The 25,649-nt window shown below is 27.6% G+C and overlaps 1 protein-coding gene and 1 long non-coding RNA gene across 3 annotated transcripts in view; one reads left to right on the plus strand and one right to left on the minus strand.

Moving 5' to 3' along the window:
- Positions 1 to 13,426: 13,426 nt before the first annotated feature.
- LOC136076505 (uncharacterized) lies at positions 13,427 to 13,854 on the plus strand. The gene is made up of 2 exons (XR_010636324.1): positions 13,427 to 13,586; positions 13,767 to 13,854. It is a non-coding gene; the product is annotated as an uncharacterized LOC136076505 (long non-coding RNA).
- A 6,624-nt stretch (positions 13,855 to 20,478) lies between these two features.
- The window catches only part of LOC136076912 (uncharacterized), a 7,096-nt gene continuing 1,925 nt past the window's right edge, over positions 20,479 to 25,649 (minus strand). The window contains exons 2-10 of one of the 2 annotated variants that reach the window (XM_065790775.1): positions 24,547 to 24,644; positions 24,023 to 24,260; positions 23,493 to 23,613; positions 23,274 to 23,345; positions 22,846 to 23,139; positions 22,377 to 22,573; positions 21,305 to 21,369; positions 21,082 to 21,188; positions 20,479 to 20,810 (exon numbers count right to left, since the gene is read on the minus strand). In XM_065790775.1, coding sequence (XP_065646847.1) covers positions 20,575 to 20,810; positions 21,082 to 21,188; positions 21,305 to 21,369; positions 22,377 to 22,573; positions 22,846 to 23,139; positions 23,274 to 23,345; positions 23,493 to 23,505 — 984 coding nt within the window. In that variant the 5' untranslated portion in view covers positions 23,506 to 23,613; positions 24,023 to 24,260; positions 24,547 to 24,644 and the 3' untranslated portion in view covers positions 20,479 to 20,574. Of the gene's footprint in view, positions 20,811 to 21,081; positions 21,189 to 21,304; positions 21,370 to 22,376; positions 22,574 to 22,845; positions 23,140 to 23,273; positions 23,346 to 23,492; positions 23,614 to 24,022; positions 24,261 to 24,546; positions 24,645 to 25,649 lie in introns of those variants that run through there. The other variant, XM_065790776.1, reaches the window with a different exon arrangement.

Genomic DNA, 25,649 nt, shown 5'->3' on the forward strand with positions numbered 1-25,649 from the left:
CCAGAAGAAAAAGAATCATCTTCTCTATTTAAATGTGTCAAAATAAAATCTAAGCCATTTTTCAATCATTTTATTTTTATAAAAATTTAAAAGAGAGTCGTAAAAATTTTCTTTTTTCTTTTATTTGCTATCGTAATAATTCGGAAACAATAATTCGTTTAAAATAATTTTACCTCTATCTTGTAGAAAGTTTAGTTTTAATGCCGATTACATATTTTTTTTCGTTTTATAGTTAAAAATTAGACAAAAAAGTAAGAAAAATTAATATTAAATTTTTACTGGTAAAACCGATCATTCACATATTTACTTTAAGTTCCTTTATTAAGTAGTATGTGAGTTTTTAAATTAGGTACCTAGGTAAATTAGATTATTGGATTTTCTCATGTGTTAGTTCCGGGTTCTTCCTATATAAAGTTATATTTTACAAAAATGACTCAATGATATTTATTAATTATTCACTTTCAAGATGACACCAAGTAAAAAGTCATACAATGTAAAGAAAAAAATGCTTCAATCAGAAAAGCTGCATTCAATTATGGCATTCCATTCTCAACTCTAATAGGTCGCAAGAACAACAACAATGCTAGCTTCAAGGGATCAGAGTCAACAACCGAACTCTCACACCAAACAGAGTCAGTTATGGTGCATGCATTTAAGTTCCTATTTGATTGGGGCTATGGTTTAACACGAAATGATGTCATGGACTTCGTATGCGGTTACAAATCAATCAGGCCTATTTAAAAACGGCAGGCCTAGCAAAGACTGGTTTTATGCATTTATAAACCGATAATCTAAAAAATTTCCACAAGAAAAACTCCCACTTTAGCATCTGCCAGAGCCGCTTTTTGTACGCAAGAAATAATTGATAATTATTTTGAAGTTGTCACCAAACAATATCAATTGTCTGGGATAACTTCTGGTTGTCACATTTGGAATTGCGATGAAACGGATTTCTGTGGTGATCAAGGCAAAGGAACTGTAGTATGTCGAAAAGGCGCAAAGCGTGTTTTGAAACTCACTGGTAACAATGAAAAAATCCATTATACAGTGAACAATTGCTGTAATGCTGATGGATACTTTACACCACCATTCGAGAAAATTTTCCTACGTTGCTCAAACAGGTGTATGAGAGCGGTAAGTGTTTTACACGTTTGCACGCTATAGCTGGTTTTGAATATACTGGGTTATTTCTACTTAACAAAAACAAAATCAATCAACAGACATTAGCTATCTCCGAAACGTTTAATCAACCGACGTCTTCAACGCCATTGAGAACAGTAAAGTCTTTAACATTATCTTCTGAACCAGCAACAGCAGCTTCGAGGTTCGACAAGTACAGAGCACTTCATGAGAGAATGAAAATCAAAATGGAATTAAGCTAAAGAATTATTTTCTCATTTAAAAAAATTGACGCGACCTAATATTCCAAAAATTGCTGGCCAATGTATTACAGAACACGGTGTTGCAGATCATCTAAAAAAAGGAGAAGAAGTTAAGCAACTCAAATTAGCTGAAAAACAAGCTAAAAACCATCTGCAAACTCATAATGCCATTGCTAAACCCAGCAGAAAAAGAAGTAACTCAAAATATAGAACCGATTACAACACCTTCAGCCAATAGAAGAAAAGTTATTAAATGCAGAAAGTGTAAAAAAGAATTACATTCGGACATGATGTCATGCGAGAATCCAAATTGCAATACTTGATTCTGCAACAAAACATGTTTGCTAAAAAATTTTCTAATGGGTTCAGATTTTTTTTTTTGTAAAAAATGTAAACCTTAAATCTTTTATTATTTCTGTATGCTATATAAAAAATATATAAAAATATATACATTTACATATATAAAATGTTAAATTTATTAAATGTATTTTATATTGATCGGTTTTAACAGACTTTCTGTCAGCAGCGATCATTTTTTTTTCTTTTTAGTTTTTAGTTTTCATATTTTCAAATACAATTAAAAAAAAAAAATTTATAAATAATGTGCTTGTTGGTATTTTTTATCTTATTAAAAAAAATAGTTTAAGAATTTTACTTGATTTTTATTGTTCGTTGATCGGCTTTTACTTTATCTTATGGTTAAAAGAGTATAATAATATTTAGCAAAAACGAATTAGAATATTAAAAATCCTATGAATTAAAAATTTAAAAATCTTTACTTTTAAAAACATTAACAACAACAACAAAAACATATTCTCTCTTAATTATAAAGATTTATAAAAAGAATTATACAAATTTATAAAGAAATATAAACCTAATGTGACCTAAGTCAGGAAAAAATATTGTTTTTTTACACTAGTGAAATCAAATGTTTTTATAAGAAAAAAAATTCAAGTTTAGAAGAAATAGAGAAAGAGAGATAGACAAACCGCATACGTACTTGCTCTCTTTAACACACTCTCGTACGTTTTTGGGTAATCCGCCATCCCCCATACCTGCGTACGTACTTTATGGATGGTCCCTTATTATTAAAGATAATATTTTGAACAGTTAAAAAATTATCATTTCATTCCGCTACAGTCCCTCGAGTAATTGCGGAGCACACCCTAAAAATTTAAAGTTGATTTAGCCCCGGACTGCAAAAAGTCTTAATTCGCCACTGATCGAATTACAAAATAGTTTTCATTATTTTTTAATACATTGTGGTTTTCACGTTACCTCGGAAAACAAAATGCGGACACACAGACAACCAAACAACTCCTTCCTTTTTATATATAAGTATATATTTATAAAATAACATACAAATGAAAAGTCAATTTTTGAGTTTTCATATTGTTTACGCATGATTATAGTACAATTATTTTAACACGCTTTTGCATTCGAATCAACTTTGATTTCTATTCTATGCAGAATAGAATGACTTCTTTGTAAATTTTCTTTTTTGATTATAACTCATAATGTCAAAATTTTCCGGAAAATCAAGACTTCGAAGTAATATCCTGGAGTCTTAATTTACCGCCACACAGGGTAAAAATCGCTACTTTGAATTGTGAAGTTTTGTTCAAAGTTACATATACAAAAAACTAATAGAAAAAGTGTAATTTATTGGTTTACTTATCAAAATGAACAACGTTTATTCAGTTACAAATTTACAAGTTGGAAAGTCTTTTATTTTAGAATTAGTTTATATGCAAGTTTACTTAAGTAGAACTTTCTCGGATTCATTTCAGTTTATTTTTATATACTTGGCGCCGATAACATTGGATTTCCACTCAGTTAATATTGCTGATTTGTAGTTCTTTCAGCTCAGATGAAATTTATTTTTCGTCTTGACATTTAGTTATGAATCAAAAGGAAAATTTATAAACTTAACTTCTGGAAATCATTTTTATTAGTAAGCACCAACGGATAGGTAGCCAAAATCCGCTTACCGTCCAAAAAAAAAAAAAAAAAAATCAACACTTACCTATTTCATTCAGTGCAACACCATTCTACTCTCGATTTCACTATATAACTATATAGAATCTATCATATATATTGTACGTATATAGCCCAAACGGCTTATACCACCAAAAAGGCTCCATTTAAATAGTATACCGATTCCAATTAGGTATAAGCAGTTCAATGTCAAAAATATTACCAGCACAATGAAACACAAACAAATCAAATAGAGCATTTTATACCAGTAAAAAAATAACAGTATATTTGGGCTAACTTTAAAAAATACGTGTCATCAAGATGGTAAAAATGTTTATATTGAAAGTGAAAGCATGAACTACATTAAATCAAGATGTAAAAATTGTTTATTGCAATTTATTACTAAAATTATTATTATTATTGTCGCAATAATAATCAACCTTAAAGAAATGTCTATAATCTAAGTAAGCTTTTTAAATTAATGGTCGATGATATAAAATTAAAAATACAATACAAGCCTCAATTTATGACAAACTTTTGTTACAACTGTGACAATTCCAAAGTTTGTCTTCATTCTCATAAGCACTCTGAGGAATTCTTTCGCATTTGTGATGATACCATTTTTGGCAAGTGTAACATTTAGCCATTTGTCATAAACATAAAAATTATTTAAAATATTTATATTAATAATTATTATATCATTATTGTTACGGTTATACAATAAATATCTTAAATAATATATTTTACCTGCTCCAGGTTTTATCATCTTTAGGAGAGCAAAACATGCGACACGAGCAATGCAAAAGTACACGGAATGTCTTTGCTACACAACTCGTTTAGGCACCAACTCGTTTAGGCAATTTTAACACCAACTCGTTAACACCAACTCGTTTAGGCAATTTTCTTTTGCGTCTTACTGGTAGCTCACAAAGTCTTGGTAAATTTATTGAGACTTGTTCCAAATATCTGATTTATTTTCTGGACGCAAGAAAATACTTTGTTCTGCTGGAAGACTTCTGCTAAGTTTGTTTTAAGTAGATTAAGCCCTTCAAACAAGTTATCAATTGCATTTTTTAATGTGCATAAATAAGTCATTTGCGTAATTTAATTGATTAGTTCACGACAGTTTTCAGAGGTGCAATTATTGTTTTTATTTTTACAATTTTCATTTGCATACTGAACACTTTCTACTGTTTGTTCACTGGATAGATCTTGCATTGATCTTGCTTGAGCAACAAGATTATTTTACAACAAAATATTGTTGTAATGAAGAAACTCTTGAGGTGAAGTAGCAGGATCATTTTCCCCTGAACACAAATCTAGTGTGAAAAAGGGTGAGTTAGCATATAATGTACCTAATGCAGACCATGTAAGATTTTCTTTGAGGAAAATAGCAAAGAAATGTTTGCATGGATATGCTGAATCAAACCAACTAGGACAAGAGCAAGTCGGCAAATTATCACTATCACCAAGGTAGCATTGGTAAATTTCTCTACTATTTGAATTGAATGAAGCAACATTGTACCATCTTTCTCTTACTGAAATAATACCATGCAAGTCAACACCTAGTAGTTTATCTATCAACCTCATGCAGTGTTTGACTAAAGGACGAGGACGATTAATTAAATATTCTGGTATGTTGTTATTGTATTTTTTGTGAGATGTATGGGCCCTTTTGTTCTTATCACAATAGCTAAATATATATGAAATTTACATATTAAAAACTTTAGCAATAATTTGTAGTGCGAGAAGTAAACTAAATATTATTTTATTAAAAAATCTTTTTTGTAAAGTTATTATTTAAATTAGTTCTATTACTAGCACTATTATTCAATGTCTTAGCTTTGTTTAATAAAAAAAAATTTCATTTTTAATATTTCACACTGTACCTAACCACCTCATAATATTTGGTGACACTTCGTAAGCCCTCCTCCTCCTTGAGACAGTATTATAAGTACAGCTCCATAAATATTTAAAAATATACAAGTAACATATCAAAATAAACCTTGCAGTAAAAATTTATTTTTTCATTTCCTTTTATCTAAAATTTTCCTGTTTATCCATGAAAAACTCAAAAAGCAATTTTTTTTCAACAGATTTTACGGTCTAGCGGAACTTGGCACTGTATACTAACCTGTCATTATTATGGGAAAGGAATTCTTCAATGCAAATATTAAGCATAGATGTTTAAGAAGAATTCTTTCTTTTTTCAAGAAAGCTGTATTTGAAAGATTGGTTTAGTCTTTCAATGCCATTGTTGGTGTTAACATTCAGCAAGAGACGATCTTGCCTGTAAGCAAACTCCCATCTCTGAAATAAGAAACATATTAGAATTTTACGCATTGATTATAAGATAATGAAGAAACTAAAATTTACATTTAAATTTTGAATATTGTTACATGAAATAAGTAACTATAAAGATAAATAATATCTGAACATAAAATAATAAAATGCAGATAAAGATCCCTAAGTCATTACCACATTTTTTTACAGAAAAAATCAATAAACACTTATATTTTGAATAACATTAGTACTAACCTTTTGAATACACAACCAAATATGTTTCTATTAATCTGCCAGTTTTGGGTTCTTTTGCCACTCTTGAGACTCTTCTAATTCATTCACCTCTTTTTGGCAAATTTTGACTGTTTTTGCATATGCAATAGTACGCAGTACTATTTAACTTTATTTTTTTAACTTTATTTTTTAACAAACAACCTTAACTTTATTTTTTAACAAACAACATCCATTGGCGGTTTTAGAAAGCCACCGTTCCCAAGCTTGTTCACGATGAAATCACAAATGTGTACCCGGCATCCTAGTAAATAGATTTATTATTTGAAAATATAAAAAATTATGAATATAAATAGCCAACAAATATAAAATTTGGAATTTGATGTTTTTACTAAATGTGTTACTTAAGCACCACTGTTGGTGCATATAAACAGATTTCTAAAAATCTTACCAGGGAATACAGATTCAATTGAATTTATCTCTTCATTGCTGTAATCAGTAAAAAATAAAGCTGGTTGAAATGATGGATTCCACTCTTTAATGTACATTAGGGCTTCTGCAATTGCCTCAGTTGTTTCATTTTCACAAACAAAAATTTCAACAATTTGATAGTCAATGTTTGTTTTTACAACAAGGAAAAAAAGTGGAAGTGCAAATCGAGTTATACGATATGTTGCATCCAGAAAGGCAATCTCGTTCCCATAGCGTAAGAGTAATCTTTGGATATGGAGCATATATCTTAAGATATGGAGCATTGTCTTCTGGGTTGCATTCTTCTTTTGGCCGAAACATTATCATTGCATCTGAAAAATAAAGATTCCATTCAATATATGATTATAATAAATGGAAGCTTTCTTTATATGAATAGCAATCGTTTCATCCCGTGGAAAATATCTTTTGTTGGATTTCTTTGCAATGATATCTGAGTTATATTCTAGATGAACAAAGGCATTTAGGTTACGCCTCATTTCTGGAACCAAATTGACACCGTTTTTAACAAGCTCGGCTATTTTTGTAATGATTTCTTTTGATAAAGACTGATTAAGACCAGCCGCCTTAACATAAATATATATATATATATATATATATATATATATATATATATATATATATATATATATATATACATATATATATATATATATATATATACATATATATATATATATATATATATATATATATATATATATATATATATATATATATATATATATATATATAAAATTGTTAAAAATAAAAATAAGATAAAAACAAAATGCTAAAATTAAATTTGTAAAATATATAGACTTAAGATACTGGAAACCTCCAGAATAACACTTGCTAAGGTTAGCTAAAGCCTTATTGAGACATTAAATAAAGTATGAAGATAGTTCATATATGTGAAAATAATTTGAGCTATCTAAATTTTTTTTTATTTTATCTGAAATGGAAAATAAAATACATTATAAAATATAAAATCTCCCTAAGTTACTTAGTCTTAGTTTTGAAGTAATATATGTTTTGATTGACATTGAGAAAATAAAAATTAATTTAACGAAAGCAAATTTTCCTTTTTAAATAAGATTTTGTTGTTTTTTTTCTTCTAAAGTTCGCGCTATCGGTAAAATATCAACCACAGGAACAAATAGAATGGTTCAACTTAGCGAATGTTGGAGTTATCAGGTGATTGTATGAGAAAGTTTTAGTGAGGGTTCAAAGGAAACTCAAATGTACTTCGAATTATCCAGGGTTCGAGACATCAGGAGTTCACTGTGTATATATATATATATATATATATATATATATATATATATATATATATATATATATATATATATATATATATATATATATATATGTATATATATATATATATATATGTATATATATATATATATATATATATATATATATATATATATATATATATATATATATATATCATAAAAACACTGCTGAAAGTATAACAGCTAAATCACAAACTGTAGTGCAGAAATCATCTTTGATGATTTTTGAACATGCTTTATTTAAAGGAATTTAGTAAACTTTTTTTTATTTATTTAAATTTCAGAGTTCAGTCACAGAAGATAGTGCATACACTAACTGATTAAATTCCGATAAATGCAGTAGAGTGTACATGCATCAACTGCCTTTTTAATATTTTTTAATTAAGTTTTAAATTAACGGGTGATGCGGAAGTTATCGGACAAAATAAAAACGTTAATGACTTATTTATAAATAAAAAAACAAATTACTATTATATTTTTTTTAAATAAAGCATTTATCTTTTAATAAAAATATTTTTTTATATATATGAAAAAACACCACCATCTGCAATTGATCTCAATTTTGCTCTGACGCCTTTCGTATGCGACTGTAAAAAGTTTAAATCAATTTCTTGTAGTTTTAGTTTAATGCGATCAATCAAAACTTGCTCTGTTGAAGCTTGCCAATCTCACTCGTAAACCTTCTGTGCTAAATGTCCCCAAAAATTTTCAATTGGTCGTGCTTGAGACACATTTGGGGGATTGGATTCTTTATCAACGTAATAGACATATTCGTCCATCCAATTTAGAGAATCTTTAGAATAATGAGAACTTGCTAAATCTGGCCAAAATAAATAGTTAAAGTCTCCATGATACTTGTGAATAAAACGAAAAAGTCGTTTTTCTAAACATTCATTAATATAGATTGATGAATTGATCGCTACAGCCTTGGAAGTGCGAAACAATGGCTCGGACATACCACGGTCAGATATGGCAATCCACATTAATAATTTTTTTGGAAATTTCACTTTTCCTATAAAACGAACACTTTTTGGGCATGTCTTTTTGTTGTTTGTGTTGTATCCAGAATTTCCACGCGTGTTGTCCCCTGCAAAACAAAAGTATTTTTCGTCATTGATGACTAGAAGCGATTTTGTGTTATAGAGTTGGTTAACTAGTTTCCTGCTTCTTTTCTTTGCCTTTATTTGTTGTTCTATAGTGTATTTTGGAGTCTTTTCACGTTTTCTATATTTAATATTTATTTATTTTAACTGACGACCAATTGTCGATTGATTTACACAGAATTTACTACATATTTTTCTCTTACTGACCCCTTTTCGATTATTGACAAGTCTCGTTAATTCGGCTTTTTTTTCTCTAGTCCAGGATGTCGGACGACCAGGGTGCTTTCTATCAGAAAACGATTGAACAGTTTCAAGTCTTTTTAGACTATCATATATTGTACTTTGAGCAAATCCTTCCTTTTCATAATGATTTACGATTTTTTTTATATATATTAGGTTTATTTACAAAAAAACATTTTTAGTCTCTTTCGAAAAGATTCTCGCTCAGCTGCATTTAACGTCATTTTAAATAATTGTGTTTCAAATAATAAAGTTTATATTTTATAGAACGTTTATGCCTACGCATAAAATCACAAAAACTAATTATTATGCTCAAATAATGAAGATAGGATTTGTCCGATAACTTCCGCATCACCCGCTTGACTACCATACTTTAAAAGCAGGGAATTCTATTATTTCTTTTATAGACACATTAGCAAGATAATCAAACTTCTTGGTATCCTGCACAAAAATTCGCTTTTTCGGGAAAGAATGCTCTGTTATCTGAGCATTCAAATAATATAAAAGTTATGAAGAATTAAATAGTATTTACATAGTAAATAGTTACATTTACATTGTAAATAGTTATAGTTTTCGAAAATTGATAATTTTTTTTATAGTTTTTAAACTAACTGTAAGAACAAGAGTAGCACACTGTAACAAACAACTGAATAATATATCTAAATAAAACTTACTGCTTCTTGGTTGTTTTTTTTCTGTACCTAGCTTTTGCTGCACAATGAAGGGTATCCCTGAGTCGGGATAATTCATTATATCTTAACGTTATATATTAGATTTTAAATTTCTTTTGTACTAAATTACTTTTATAGTATATAATATAATATTGAGTTATACAGTCATCTCTCGATATCTTAAACTTTTATTTAATCCCGTTAAACCTTTATTTATGGATTATACTCTCAATAACTCATACATTCGCAATCTCGAACTAATTTCTTGGTACCTTGGAGGTTTGAGATATCGAGAATTGACTGTATATAATATAATATAAAATTCAAAGCAATTATAAACCTTCTATATTTTTTTCCATGCTTTGTTTAAAAGCTACAACATAATGCACTATGTAAAGCATTTCATGTTCTTTAATTTTTGCACAGACATCTCTATATGAAGATAAAACGTGCTTAGTTTCTAAATCTTTAGGTGGATTTGAAACTACATCAATGTTTGGGTGATGATCTATTTTGTAATAAGCAAAGCTGTAATTACTAGGTAATATAAAATATTCAATAAGTGATTATTATAGAATTAGGAAAAATTGTATCATGAGAAAAAGTGGATATATTTTTTAATAATGCTAAAATTTAGCCATGTATAAAGGCATGGTGTACACCATGCCTTTAATGAACACGTATGCATGTATGGACACATGTCCACTTTCTTATAAGAAAGTAAACATCATGTTTATCATGAGAAAAAGTGATTATGCATCTAAGCATATCCACTGTTTCTCACGATACAAGTTATTGTAAATATAATTATAATTTATAAGTAAGAGTATTTTTTTATGTTATCCAAGAGGGCATAACCTCAATATTTACTAATTTACTAATTAAAAATTATTTATAATTTATTGATTTACTAGTTGTTATTTATCATTTATATTTTTTCCTGCTTCGAATGACATAAAATCTGTTGAGTGTTTGTAATATGAAAACTATATGTAAATATATTACATATTAAATATATTGATTTTGTAATATACAATATAATACAATTGATTATATGTATATATATATATATATATATATATATATATATATATATATATATATATATATGTATATATATATATGTATATATATATATATATATGTATATATATATATATATGTATATATATATGTATATGTATATATATATATATGTATATGTATATATATATATATATGTATATGTATATATATATATATGTATATGTATATATATATATATATGTATATATATATGTATATGTATATATATATATATATATGTATATATATATATGTGTATATATATATATATACACATAATAGTTTTATGTTTTAAATTAGGTTTGCAGTGCATTTTATTGATAGGAAATGACTTATGAGTACCAATAAAAATATCGAAAGGTGATAAAAGAAATGGGGAGTTTTTTAAATGCTGATAAACAGGATAATGTTGAGATGTTACAATCTTTATCTAGACATGATATTGACGTATCTAATTTTGATAACTATAATGATGATGATTTTGAAACTAATAACCTGAGTTTTATTATTAGTAGCTCGGAAAGTGAAGGTGATGCAGAATCAGATGATAGCAATGAAGAAAGTTTGAGAAATGATTTGGCTGATTTGGCAGTTAGATGTAAAATGACGCATGTTCAAGTGAATGGAGTGCTTAGTGTCTTGCGGAAGTATTGTTTTGATCTTCCAAAGGACAGTCGCACTCTTTTAAAATGTACTAAAACAATTTTAGTTACATACAAAAAATGTGGTGGTGACTATTTGTATTTTGGGCTTGAAAAAATCATCAAACAATCTTTAGAAAGAGACGACAGTAATGAAATTTTGAACTTGAAAGTAAATGTGAATGGCATACCTTTGTACAAATCATCTAGCTTACAATTTTGGCCAATATTATGTTCTATAAATCATTCTACTTCTATGATTGCTGCACTTTTTAGTGGAAATTCAAAACCAAACTCTGTAGATGATTTTTTGCAAGATTTTATTTATTAGGTTAAGCACCTCCAAGAGTATGGATTTAGTTATGGAGAAAAAAGCTATATATTGTTATTGCAGTCATTTGTGTGGGATGCATCTGCTAGGGCTGTTTTAAAAAATATTAAAGGCCAGAATAGTTTGCATAGGTGTGAACGATGTTGTGCAGTTGGAATGTCAGTTAATAGACGTATAACATTTGTTAACCCAGGTTGTTTTAATGCAGAAAGACGCACTGAAGAAGAATTCCTCAACTTGGCTTATATCAATAGTCACCAGCATCGTCCAACATCATTAGTACAAATAACAAATAACTGTTTAAGTATTTTTTCTCTAGACTACATGCACTTAGTTTGTTTGGGTGTGGTTAGATGAATGCTTCAATTTTTGAAAAACGAAGATTTCTCCTTAATCTAAGAAAGTGTATCCCTAGTGAGTTTGCAAGGCTCCCTCGGGCACTGATTGAATTGGATAGGTGGAAGGCTACAGAATTCCGTTAATTCTTGTTATATACAGGTCAAGTTACTTTAAAGAGCGTATTAAAACCGGATTTGTACAAACATTTTTTAACATTGTCTGTTGCTGTTACTATTTTACTTTCATCTGATAAAGATAAACAAGTTGAATATCTTGAGTGTGCGCAAAAACAACTAGAACATTATGTTTTTCCCTGTCAAAGGTTGTATGGAGAGTTATGTTGTATATAATGTTCATCATTTACTCCACCTTGCAAATGATGTACGTTTTTTTAATTTATCGCTTGATGAAGTTAGTGCTTTTCTGTTTGAAAATTTTTTACAGTCGCTAAAAAGTATGTTCGGGCGCCAAAAAACCCACTTGTCCAAGTTGCTAAGAGGATTGAAGGTTATGAAAATATTGAACTTGTTCAAAAAAGTAATATTAAATTAAAACAAAGAGATTGGAAGCTATCAACACATCCTAGAGACTCAATTGTGTTTTTTAAAAATGACACTTATGCTCAGATTATAGAAGTTAGAACAAATGGGTATTTCTGCTGTCTTTTTGACTGTTCCTATCTACAGCCTTGTTTTATAGAACCATGCTCTTCAGCAATTATAGATATCTACTATTCAGAAAACCGCCATAAACATACCCAAACAAAACTGGTGAGTAATGAGGATATTGCCAAAAAGAGGCTTAAACTGCCGTGTGGAGATGGATATGTCCTAATGCGGTTTCTGCATTGTAACGAGTAGTAGTACATTATAAATAAAATAAATAGATATTGATTTTCCATTAGTTTTTAATAATATTCTAATAAATTTCTTTATGCTATAACAGTATTTGGTATTTTTTTTCAAATTTTAAAGTTTGGCTTGCTGTGTTTAAACATTTTAATACTTTTAAGATAATAATTTTATAAGATTTTGTTTTCCAGGTTAAATATAAATAAAGTTTAAACTTTTATAATGTTAGGTTTAGGTTAAAAGATGCTTTAACCCAAAATTTATGCACACAGTTATCAGATAAAAATTATTGGATAGTCCTAACCAAAAATAACCAGATTAATTTGCTAAACATATAGTATATATATATATATATATATATATATATATATATATATATATATATATATATATATATATATATATATATATATATATATATATATATATATATATATATATATATATATATATATATATATATATATATTACATTCCCGCATAATATAAATATTAATATAACATTTATTTAGCATAATGGTATGGATACGAGCAGCTTGGAAGGAAAAATCTAGAGATTAAGAAGGGACTTTGCCAAACAATTGGGTAGAAGAAAAATTTGTTAGATGGCCTCCAAAAAATGTTAAGCATTTATATGAGCAGAGAGCTGAGCCTCAACCCAACTGGTTCAAATTTGAACTAGTGAAAATAAAATTCTGTTCAGGTATAATTTTTTAGAGGAAACTAAAAAATTTGTCTTCTTTGATGGTTTTTTTTTTAAAAGACAAAATATAATCATTAAAATAAATTGTATATCTATAAATATATCTATTTCTTCAATATATTCTTCTAATATTAAATTTTGTATCTGTATATATCTGTATTTTGAAAATTGCATTTTCAGATAGCTTTCAGGAATGTAAAAACTTTGAATATACAACATCAACAGACATTGATGAACCTCTTGTGGAGAAACGAATAAAAAAAAGAAAGCTACAGACAGACTATATAGAATATTCAGATGGTATGTTGTAATAATTTAATAATTTAAATTAAGGTGGAATAATTTTTTTTTTTATTACATTTAATTTATTTTAATATAATTAAACAATTAAAATAAGATTTAACGGATGATGCGGAAGTTATCGGACAAAATAAAAACGTCAATAACTTATTTATAAATAAAAAAACAAACTGCTATTATATTTTTAAAAATAAAGCATTTATCTTTTAATAAAATTATATTATTTTTTATATGAAAAAACACGACCATCTGCAATTGATCTCAATTTTGCTCTGACGCCTTTCATATGCGACTGTAAAAGGTTTAAATCAATTTGTTGTAGTTTTAGTTTAATGCGATCAATCAAAACTTGCTCTGTTGAAGCTTGCCAATCTCCCTCGTAAACCTTCTGTGCCAAATGTCCCCAAAAATTTTCAATTAGTCGTGCTAGAGGCACATTTGGGGGATTGGATTCTTTATCAACGTAATAAACATATTGGTCCATCCAATTTAGAGAATCTTCAGAATAATGAGGACTTGCTAAATCTGGCCAAAATAAATAGTTAAAGTCTCCATGATACTTGTGAATAAATGGAAGAAGTCGTTTTTCTAAACATGAGAGTGGAGATATTATGGTATACAAGTTCTTAAAGGGATCTAAGTACTAAGTACTCCTAACATTATTTCAAATTAAAAAGCATAGGAAAAAAAAAAGTTTTTTTTTTATAAATTATACTAATAAATTGATACTACAAATATTTGCCAAAATCACTGCAAAAAACTATGCTTTTTATATGTATCTGTTTCATATTGAAAATAAATTTTTTATACTTAATAATGCTTGTGGCAAGTTTAAACAACTTCTGAATATCTTATAAAATATTCGCTAATTGTTTTAATTTATAAGGTCGAGTGATTTTAAAATTTTTAATTTAGTTGTAAGAATTTTAATTAACTAAGTTAGAAAAAAAAGTAATAAAAGGTAATAGTTTGCACACGGCTACTGTCTTGTAGAAGGTCTCCTAGGCAAAGACTTAGGGGTAAATAGATTCTATCCGTTAACCAGCTTCGCACCCCTTCTTTATCTATTAGGCTGACGTAGATGTATTTACAATACATTGTTTCCAGTTTAGGATGTTGAATTGTGGATCTTCTTGACTTTATGCATAAATTTTGCTTGTGTCTCTATTTGTATGACTAGGCAACTCATTCTATTATCCCCTAATAAGGGTAAAGCTCAGTAAACGGTGGTTGTTTGCAGTCTTGTTGAAAGTGAAGACGGTTAAAAAAAAATAATTAAAACTTATAGAAATCCTAAAATCTAGTTCAATTTCTAAAAAGTATTTATTAAACCGAAAGAAAATTATAAAAATTAAGTAAGTGGTCTAAAGTAGAAAAACATTTTTTTGATATTTTCAAGAAATATTAAAAGTATTTTTGAAAACAAAATCATTAATATATACACTTTTATAATGTTTTGGCTAGAATTATATTCATTTTTTTATATTTTAGATAGTCATGACCACAATTATCCACAAGAGTCAAATTGTGCGGTTTTATATCTGATTATGAATTTTGATTTCTGCTTTTACGATTTTAATACTTTAGTGATGTCAATCTATTTTTCATTCCCATTCAAGAAATAACAATTAGTTTTTTGTGTTGTCGAAATTAAAATCCTTTGCAACAATTTACTTGAAAGATTATTTTAAGTTAATTATTTTATTTTTTGTTGTTGTTTTACAAGAGTTGTCCAAGTTTCTCACTCCTCCAAATGCGCCCAGCAAACTAAGTTTACGTTTACATTGTAGACAAATTAATACTTTATCTAAATCTACTAATTCAGTCCATCAAAGTTTCCTTGCTCATCCAAAGCCTACATCAAGCATCAAACCTTCTCAATCACAACCAACATCAGCAATAAATGACCTAATATTACCCAAAAAAACTACCCAGTCGTGTTTTCTGTTAACAGCATCAAACATACCAATCAGGTCGACACCGAAATCTACCCAGTCAAGTCTGCCTCTCACAACATCGAACCAACTGATTAGGTCAACACCCAAGTCCGTCCAGATTTTTTGTCGTTACAAAAATTGACTATTGACAGTCTATTTTTGTAACCTTGAAGCTACATAAAAAATTGAATAATCGATTTATTATTAACTTCATTATTTGTTTTTTTTAGATTCTCTAATGTACAATTTTCCCAATATGTCAGTAGCTCAAGTATTTAAAACAGGCCTCGTGGCGAGTAGGGGGGCCAAAAAAATAAATCTTCGAGATTAAAAAAGATGTTATTAACGATGATCAAAATGTAGAAAAAGACGATCAGGAAACGAATATGAATGATAATGTTGCCCAACAACCGGCGCCGATGAACAAAGAACTGGCGCATGATGAACAAGAAACGGCGCTTGATGAACATGCGTTGGACGGTATACTAAAAAGATTTTTGAGAAACCAGAGGACACTGATCCAAAATACATTTTTATAAGTTTAATAATTTTATTAGTAATCTTTAACTTAATACTAATTTAAACTTTTATTTTCTGCTAAATGAGATTAAGTTTACAAAAAATATTTGTTTAGGTGTGTTCTTGCAAAATGAATTTTTTAGACGTAAATTGATATTATAAATTATCACACTGATATTATAAATTGTCACATTGCTACTGCGAAGGCATAATGGATACTGCGATTAACATTTTTAGAGTTATTGAAACATAAACAAATATAGTTTAAGGACCCCCCTCCCCTTGCTATTTGTAAGGTAAATCCAAACTATAGCGTATTTTATTAGTTTATAATGGGTATATATAGTATAAAAGTAGTAAATTACGAAAAGTTATAAATAGTATATGTGTGTGTGAGAGTGTGTGTGTGTGTGTGTGTGTGTGTGTGTGTGTGTGTGTGTGTGTGTGTGTGTGTGTGTGTGTGTGTATTAGGTTGGATTTAATTAGATTTAAATCTAAACGATATACATACGTTTATTTGACTAAATCTAAACGTTTAACATACCTTTAATTAGACTACATCTAAACGCTTCATATACATTTATTAGACTAAATCTAAACACGTTTTAGACGTTTATTAGACTAAATCTAAGCGTTTAATATACGAATAATTAGACTAAATCTAAACAATTTATATACGCTAATTGAACTAAATCTAAACGCTTTATATACGTATAATATACGCTTTATATACCTTTATTAATCCTATAATAGACGCCAAAAATACGTTGTAATCTCGATATTTTATGGAGGTTTGATCTAAACGTTAATCTGGATTTCATTTTGATCGTATAATCGACCAAATCTAAACCCTTTATCTTAACGTTGTTTCGACGTTTAATAAACGTTTGTGAGTTTACTGGGAAGTGCTATGAGGCGTGTTGAAAATAATCGTAGACGAAATGAAAGAAATAGACTTAGACGAGCTGAAATAGTCATGTACAAAATGAAAGAAATAGGCTTCATCAAGATAAAGTTAATCGTCGCCAAAATGAAAGAAGTAGGCTAAATTGAGGCAAAGTTAATCGTCGCCAAAATGTAAGAAGATCTGTTGGACAAGGACGAATGTATTCTAAAGGAAGAAGTAATGCTATTCCAGATTATAGTTATTTAGGAGAAATAAATCAAATTTGTCAGCACTGGGGTGCTAAGAAGTTTCCAGATGAAACACATTTTCTATGTTGTCATAATGATATGGTAGTTTTGCCTCACTTTGACCATTTACACAAGTTTTACAGGATTTATTTACAGGGAGTTATGTAGATCGTAATGCTAATGTTAATTTTTTTAAACATATTCGAAATTATAATGCCTGTCTTTCTTTAGCTTCTTTTAAAGCAACTGTAGTTCAACCATTAAATCATGGGCCTCCATGTTTTAAAATATGTGGCCAGATTTATCATCGTGTAGGTACCCAGCGAACATTGACAGACGGGTACCATATGATTTTTAACAGGACTAACGGGAACGGGATTTAGAAGGGTTTGCGTTCTGGTTTCCAGCACCGTTGAAAAATTAAGAAAAAATAGTGATGTGGGCCGCATCTGGTGATTATAAGGGCTGAAAAACTGGGATTTTTACGGGTTTCCCATTAGGGACCCATCTGGTGAAAATAATCTGCAGAAAAATCTATGCAAAGTTCTTACAATATAACGTATAAATTATAGTTATAATCATTTTCTCGTTTTATGCTTTTTATGAAGCTCTATATAAAAAGTTGTTATAACTATTTATTTTTTTTTATATATGAATTTTTCTCTTTTTCTTTCTTTAGTAAAAAGTTAAAAATTTTACAAAGTTTTACATGCAATTACAACAATAACTACTTAAAAGAATTCATTAACATTTACGTTTATGAAAAGTAACGCCACAAGAAAATGCAAATAATATTTTAAAAATGACTCGTGGGTTTTCATTATTGTCTTACTTCCTTGTGGCAAAAGTTAGACGGGCTTTTATATATATAAATAAATAAATAATAAGTACATGGGTTTACCCACAGCTACTGTGAGCAAGTGTTTTGCCAGAAGTTGGCAAAACACTTGCTCAGCTGTTCAAAAAATTAAAAAAAACTAAAATTTTTAATAATTAAGAGTTTTCTGGTGGAATAGTTCTCCATTCACCATTAAATATGATATTAGTTTTTTTGTATAAATATCCAACCAACATTGACAGACGGGTACCGTATGGTTTTTGTCTAGGAACAGGATTTTGACGGGTAAGTGTTTTGTTTTCCGGACGGGCCCCATATGGTAAAAAAATTAGGCAAATTTGCTTGATTGGGTTTTATTTGGTTTTTATCAGAGCCGAAAGACCTAGGGATTTGAAAGGTTTCCCATAAGGTTCCCAAAAAGGTCTAACCTGATAATAAAAAAATCATTACAAAACTTACTCAATGGTTGCCATATATAATTCGTATTGTGTGTAAAATAAATTTAAAAATTTAATTTACAGGCATTATACTTTTTGTATACATTATATTTACATTGCAATTAGAGAACATTGTAAAAAGAGAATTTTTTTTTTCGGTGTATTTTTTCACTGTGTTGTTTTCCATTGAGACACTTGCATTTTTAAATTTTAAAAATGATCATTTTTAAAATTTAAAGTAATGATTTTGATCATTTTAAATTAAAACTATAAAAATATACAGTTTTGTTTCTGTTAGTGGTGGTAATAACTGCTTCAGGTTAATCAAAATAATGGTTTAGTCAGAAACATTTAAAAAAAGCAAACAGGCGAATGTTGTGATAGTTGAGGTTATATTTAGGGAATTTAAAGCTTTTAAATTGTTTTTACAGATTCACTCTTTTCCATTGAATTTTTTGTATTTTATGTAAGCAAAATGACTGATGTTTACCCAATGTCATATACAAATATTAAGTTGTTTACATATAAATGTAAAAAAAAGGCTTTATTGTTATACAACAACAACAACAACAACAACAACAACAACAATAACAACAACAACGACAAGATATTTATTTTTCTTTTTAAATCATACAATAATATTATTATAATAAGAAATATAATAATAATAATAAAAAAAAATTTCATTACTTGATTGTAGTAAAAAAAAATAATTGCTTAATAAATATATATATATATATACATATATATATATATATACATATATATATATATATATATATATATATATATATATATATATATATATATATATATATATATATATATATATATGTATGTATGTATAATATATATATATATATATATATATATATATATATATATATATATATATATATATATATATATATATATATATATATATATATATATATTGTATAGGGTTGCTAGATGTCCCGTTTTTACGGAGGAGACTGGAGACTACAGCGCCAAATCTGTAAAAATAAACTTTTTTACAGTGTTCTCCTCCGTAAAACCGGGACATCTGGCAACCCTAATATTGTAGTAATTGTGTAAATATTTCTTGTTAAAGAGTGCTCAATACCAAAGTAGAGCAGTATATAGTAAAAAACTAAATAATGATAACACTCGATTTATTTAAAACATTACTCACAGTTTCAAGCAAATAGCGATCATCAGTTGTTACAAATCTCAAAAAAATAACGACAAAAAAAATATATTAAAAATACAGTGGAGTGTCTTCTTTGATGACATTAAAGTTATTCATTATATATTTGTTTTCATGGCGACACTTCTTGACGCAAGTCTTCACGCTATTTGCTGAAACTCTGAGTAATGATTAAAATAAATCGATTGTTATAATTATTTAGTTTATATATATATATATATATATATATATATATATATATATATATATATATATATATATATATATATATATATATATATATATATATATATATATATATACCCAGCAAGCATTTCAACGTTGATTCAACGTTGATAACGCGTTGATTTACAGACGTCGATTTATTTGTCGAATTGGAAACAAAATATCGACGTTGGAATATCAACATTGATTCGACGTCAATAAATCAACGTTGAGCGTACGTTGATTTACAAACGTTGATTTAAGCGTTGATTTGGAAACAAGAAATCTACGTTGAAATATCAACATCGATTCAACGTCGAAAAAACAACTTACGTTTTATAAACGTTTTCGAAAGATAACATTTAAAAAATTTACAAAAAAGTATTTGTTACAAAGTTTAATAAGTGGGGGAAAGTAAGATAGTTTATTTTTATTTTTCGCTACTACTTCCGCTTTTGTTTGATGCAACGTCACATTCTACTTCGCATTCGTCGTCACCTTGATTTATTTCTTCATCGCTTTTGTGAACTTCATCGTTTTCTATTTCGTGGTTGCAAGATTTCCGTTTACCTCCATTCAAACGATAAGGTGCATATTTTAGGCAGGAGGCAATAAATGACCTAGTTTCTTTGTCTGTTGCTTTAGGCTCACAGCGCTTAATCGATTCTAAAAAATAAATGCAAAAATATCAAATTTGGTCAAGTGAATAAAACTGTAGATAAAGGAAAAAAGAATGTCTTCAATTTACACTATTTAATACGAATACATGAAGTTTACAACTTTAATGTAAACTGATTTAATTTTATTTTTCAATTTGTTCAAGGAAGATTTTTATATCTACTTTTTGTGAATTCAACTAAATTCATTTATTTTCAACAGGCAGCCTTTAAAAAGAAATATAAATATATAAAAATATAGAGATCAACATTATAGCTACCAACTATTGCTTTGTAAACATTTAAATTTTCCATAGGTAACTTCACAGTAACCTTTCCCTTGGAACCAACCAAATTGAACTTCGATTGAAGTCTGTTTGTCATCAACCTTAAACATGTCAAAAGAGAAACTCAACATTATTTTTCTATAATTAAAAATCGCTTTTAAAAACTAATTTTCTTTGCAAAAATAGAAAGTACTATTGATTTAAAAAATGTTTCAACCTGTTTATCATGTTTGCAACACTTTTTTTACCATTGTTACCGCCAATGGAAGATAGCTGATTAACCTGATATAAAAATAAAACAATATCTATAGGAGAAATGTGGCAATATTGCATAATAGAGCATCTAGATCTTCAATGGAATTTTTAGATAACATCCTAGCAGATAACAGGTCAGGTTATCCTGCTACTAGTAAGTGACCGGGGCCATGGCCCAAAACAGAGCTTTTTACAAACCCGGCACCGGCCCCGGGTTACTAGCTGGGGTTAGATTTTTTTTATAGTATTGTAATCTTCTTCACTGTTTTTGTTTATTTTGTTTAAGCTAATATCTGTTATGAAAGTTAAAGAAAATATTTTAAAAAAGTCATAAATACATTTAATAAATATTTAGATTTTTTTTAGATTTATTTAATGTATTTATGACATTTTTTTAATATTTTCTTTAACTTTCATAACAGATAATAACTTGAACAAAATAAAAGAAAACAGTGAAAAAGAGTACAATACTATAAAAAAATCTAACCCGGCTAGTAACCCGGGGCCGGTGCCGGGTTTGTAAAAAGCTCTGTTTTGGGCCAGGGCCTCTTATCATCATCAGCATCATTTATGTGGATCTCCTGAAAATCTTGACTTCAGGGCGGTTTTGCCAATGAGGAGGGGTGTTTTTTAAAAATACCCACAAATTTACCTATAATGGTCAATTTCAGTATAATAGTCAATTTAGTATAAAATATTTTAAATTTGTATTATTTTGTCGTAAGTATAATATTTAAATATTATACTTACGACACAATAAATAGATTCACATAAATGATGCTGTTGATGATAAGGATAATGATGACAATGATGATGGTGATGATGATGATGGTGATGATCACAATGATGATGATGATGCTAATGATCATGATGACGATGATGCTAATGATCATGATAATCATGATGGTCGGGAGTTGATCATATACACATTTATGAAAAATATACTTATAGGATCTATCAATGTAAATGTAGCCATGTTCATCATACAAGATTTTAATCTAATCAACACTATATTTAAATGAAAAATAACTTACAAACTTTTTAAAAACCCTTTTGTCAGCTCCAAGTTTTCGATCGAACTCATATAAAGCATCTATATCATCAAATTGTATTAATATCTCTTCTTCAACATCTTTCATTCTGGTGCCACTAACTGCATCTAACTTTTTGGATATTTCACTCATTTGCAAGGTTATTTGGGCCAACCTCCGTAGTACTATATGTTGAAATCCTGAGTTTGAAAACAAAAAGTACTTTATAAATATAATATATATATATATATATATATATATATATATATATATATATATATATATATATATATATGTTTGAGAGCTGAGCTGCAAGGGGACAGGAATTTCTTCCATCCCCACCTATCTCGCAAACATTTATTGGCCTTTTCCATGACAATAAATGATATACTTGAATGAATATGTTGCATACAAAACAACAGCAAGTTGAAAGACAGCTGTAAATCACAAATGATATAGTAAAGAAACCTACCATTATCTTCGAGATTTTTTGAGCTATTTAACTCGTCCCGAGCACAAGCAGAATCTCTTCTATTGTAATTAACATAAGATTGAGAAATAACAGCAGGTGAATTGGTGGAAACATTTGTGAATGAGCTTTCTAACATACTAGTAGTGGTCTGACTGTTTAATGTTGGTTTGCGTATAGAAAAATCATCACATGTAGAAGAGGTAGTAGTTGAAAGAAATGGCTTTGGTATGTGAGCTGTTGATGAAGCAGTAAGTCCAGAATAACCACCATGTATAGAAGAGGTTTGAGTATAACCTTTAGAAACCAATTTAACATTAAAATAATTTGACATAACATTTATTATAGTAAAAACCATTAATATGTTATTTTGAAAATCTAAAAAAAATTTAAATAATTTAAAATAAATATGTCACTAAGGCAAAAGGTACCAGATGAAATTTTTTGACTTGAATTGTTCCTTTTTGCTTTTTGTGGAACATCTGTATCCGGCGTAACAGTTCCTATGAAAGAAAAAAAGAAAGTTAATTAACAGCAAGAATATTATTATTATACAAGAAAACAATAGTGTTATAAATATAATCATTTTTGAGTATTATATATCATTTTTAATTATTGGCATTTTCGGTGGAACTGGCTTTGGAATATACTTAATAATTGCATGTCTTTTTTCAGATGAGCTGGGACAACTCTTAATCATCATTTCATTGTTATCCAGTTCTCCAGCTGTCACATTATCTCCATACTCTTCGCATACTTCTTTGTCATCATCTAGGATGGAATCAATTAATGTTTACATTGAAAGTCTTATTATAAGGAAAAAACATAATGATGACTGTTATTTATTTAGTAAATTTAATGAGCACTCATTAAATATATAAAAAGACCTAGAAATAATTTAAAATTATATCTTTAAAGAATTTATTTTAGAAAGAAACATCAATGAAGTGCTTTAAGAGTATAGTGGGCATTAGTTTAGTCATGCAATTAGTAACTCAATCATTTGATGGAGTTACTAATTTAAGTGATCATCGAAAACAGTGCAAATAAATTAGTCGAATTGAAAGAACCCATAAAAGATAATAATTTTGTGTAAATATTTTTTATAAATAAAAATAAAATATTTTTTAAAAACATTTTTATATATTACATCATTTAATATTAATAAATCTTCAATTACCAGTTAGCTTGATGTATTTCAGTTTGAATTGATACCAATCATCAGTTGGATTGGACATTTTTTTCATTGATGACTCAACATTTTTATTAGGCCAAAATACTTTGTTACACTTTACCCAGTTTGATGGAAGAGTCTGTTCATATTCCTCTAATGAGCCATCTTTTGCATATTCAAACCATACTGCTCTGGTCCAAGACATTTTGTTTGTGAAATTGACAATTATAGTAAACCTGTTTATCTAACTCAAAAGAAAAAAATTAATCTATTAATAGTTTAATATAATAGTGAAACTATTAAAATAAATGTGAAAGAAATTAATTATTATATGTTTTAAATGTATATATATATATATATATATATATATATATATATATATATATATATATATATATATATATATATTTATATATATATATATATATATATATATATATATATATATATATATATATATATGTATATATTACAAAATAATAACAGTAAAAACAGAAATTAAAACAAAAATATGTAGCTGTAAATTTTACCTTTTTTTGAAATGGCTTCGAATGACCGTATAAATAAAAATATTCTTTTTATACCAGTTGAAAATAAGGAAGTCAGACATATTGATAATGCTAAAATACTAATAGTTAAACTTTTTCTCAGACTAATTGCTTAATTATATAAATGCTCTGTTTATACTAACTAAAAATTAGCAAAGCAGACATCCTCAATTATTAAATTGCTGCAATAAAACAAATAGTGATAAATATTTTTACTATTATCAAATAATGCAATTTAATTATTATCATCAATTTTTTGTACATATAATTATTGTTAGTTCATTTTTGTTTTTCATTAAAAAAAAAAAAGCGAAAAATATTTAAAAAAACAAAATACTAAAATCTTACTTAAAAACAATGATAAAAAATAAATAAACATAAACATTATTATAATATCTATATTTGTTCATTAATTGGTTTTTTAATTTTAATAGAAAAAATATTATTTGTAATTGAAGACTATAGTGCTCAAAGTACTTAAATCACACAAAAAAAATTAAGAGAAAACATATTTCAATCATTTTATTTATATAGCCTTTTTGTTGTAAAAACTTAAATTAAATGCATTAAGTAATAATTTATTTTTTCTTTACTTAATTATTATATTTCTTGATTTTTATTTAATTACTTTGTTTATAAATTTAATTTTTAAAAATAAAAAGATTTTACAAATAAACGATTAAAATATATTTTCTGACAACATTATCTTTGTGAATTAATACTTTAAGCACTTAGGTCTTCAATTATTATTGGGATTTTTATCTAAGTATTTATAACTTTTTTTTATACAAAACAACTCTTTTATTTAATGATAAATAATTCAAAAATTTACATTGTGGTGTAACGGCACCAACACATACCCATCATTGTATGGAATACCACATACTTTTTTAATAATTAGATCTTTTTTTATAAATTGTTTCTTGAATTGTACATTTTTATGAAGGAAATATATATGCAACAACTTAGAACAACACGGATCATCAAAAAACCCATCCAAATCAGATATTTGATAGACATAGCATTCTATATCATTACCAATGACATTATTTATAATGCGGTAGTGGTGTAGTGGTAAAGCGCTC

Source organism: Hydra vulgaris, chromosome 02 (assembly GCF_038396675.1).
Source record: "Hydra vulgaris chromosome 02, alternate assembly HydraT2T_AEP".
NCBI lineage: Eukaryota > Metazoa > Cnidaria > Hydrozoa > Anthoathecata > Hydridae > Hydra > Hydra vulgaris.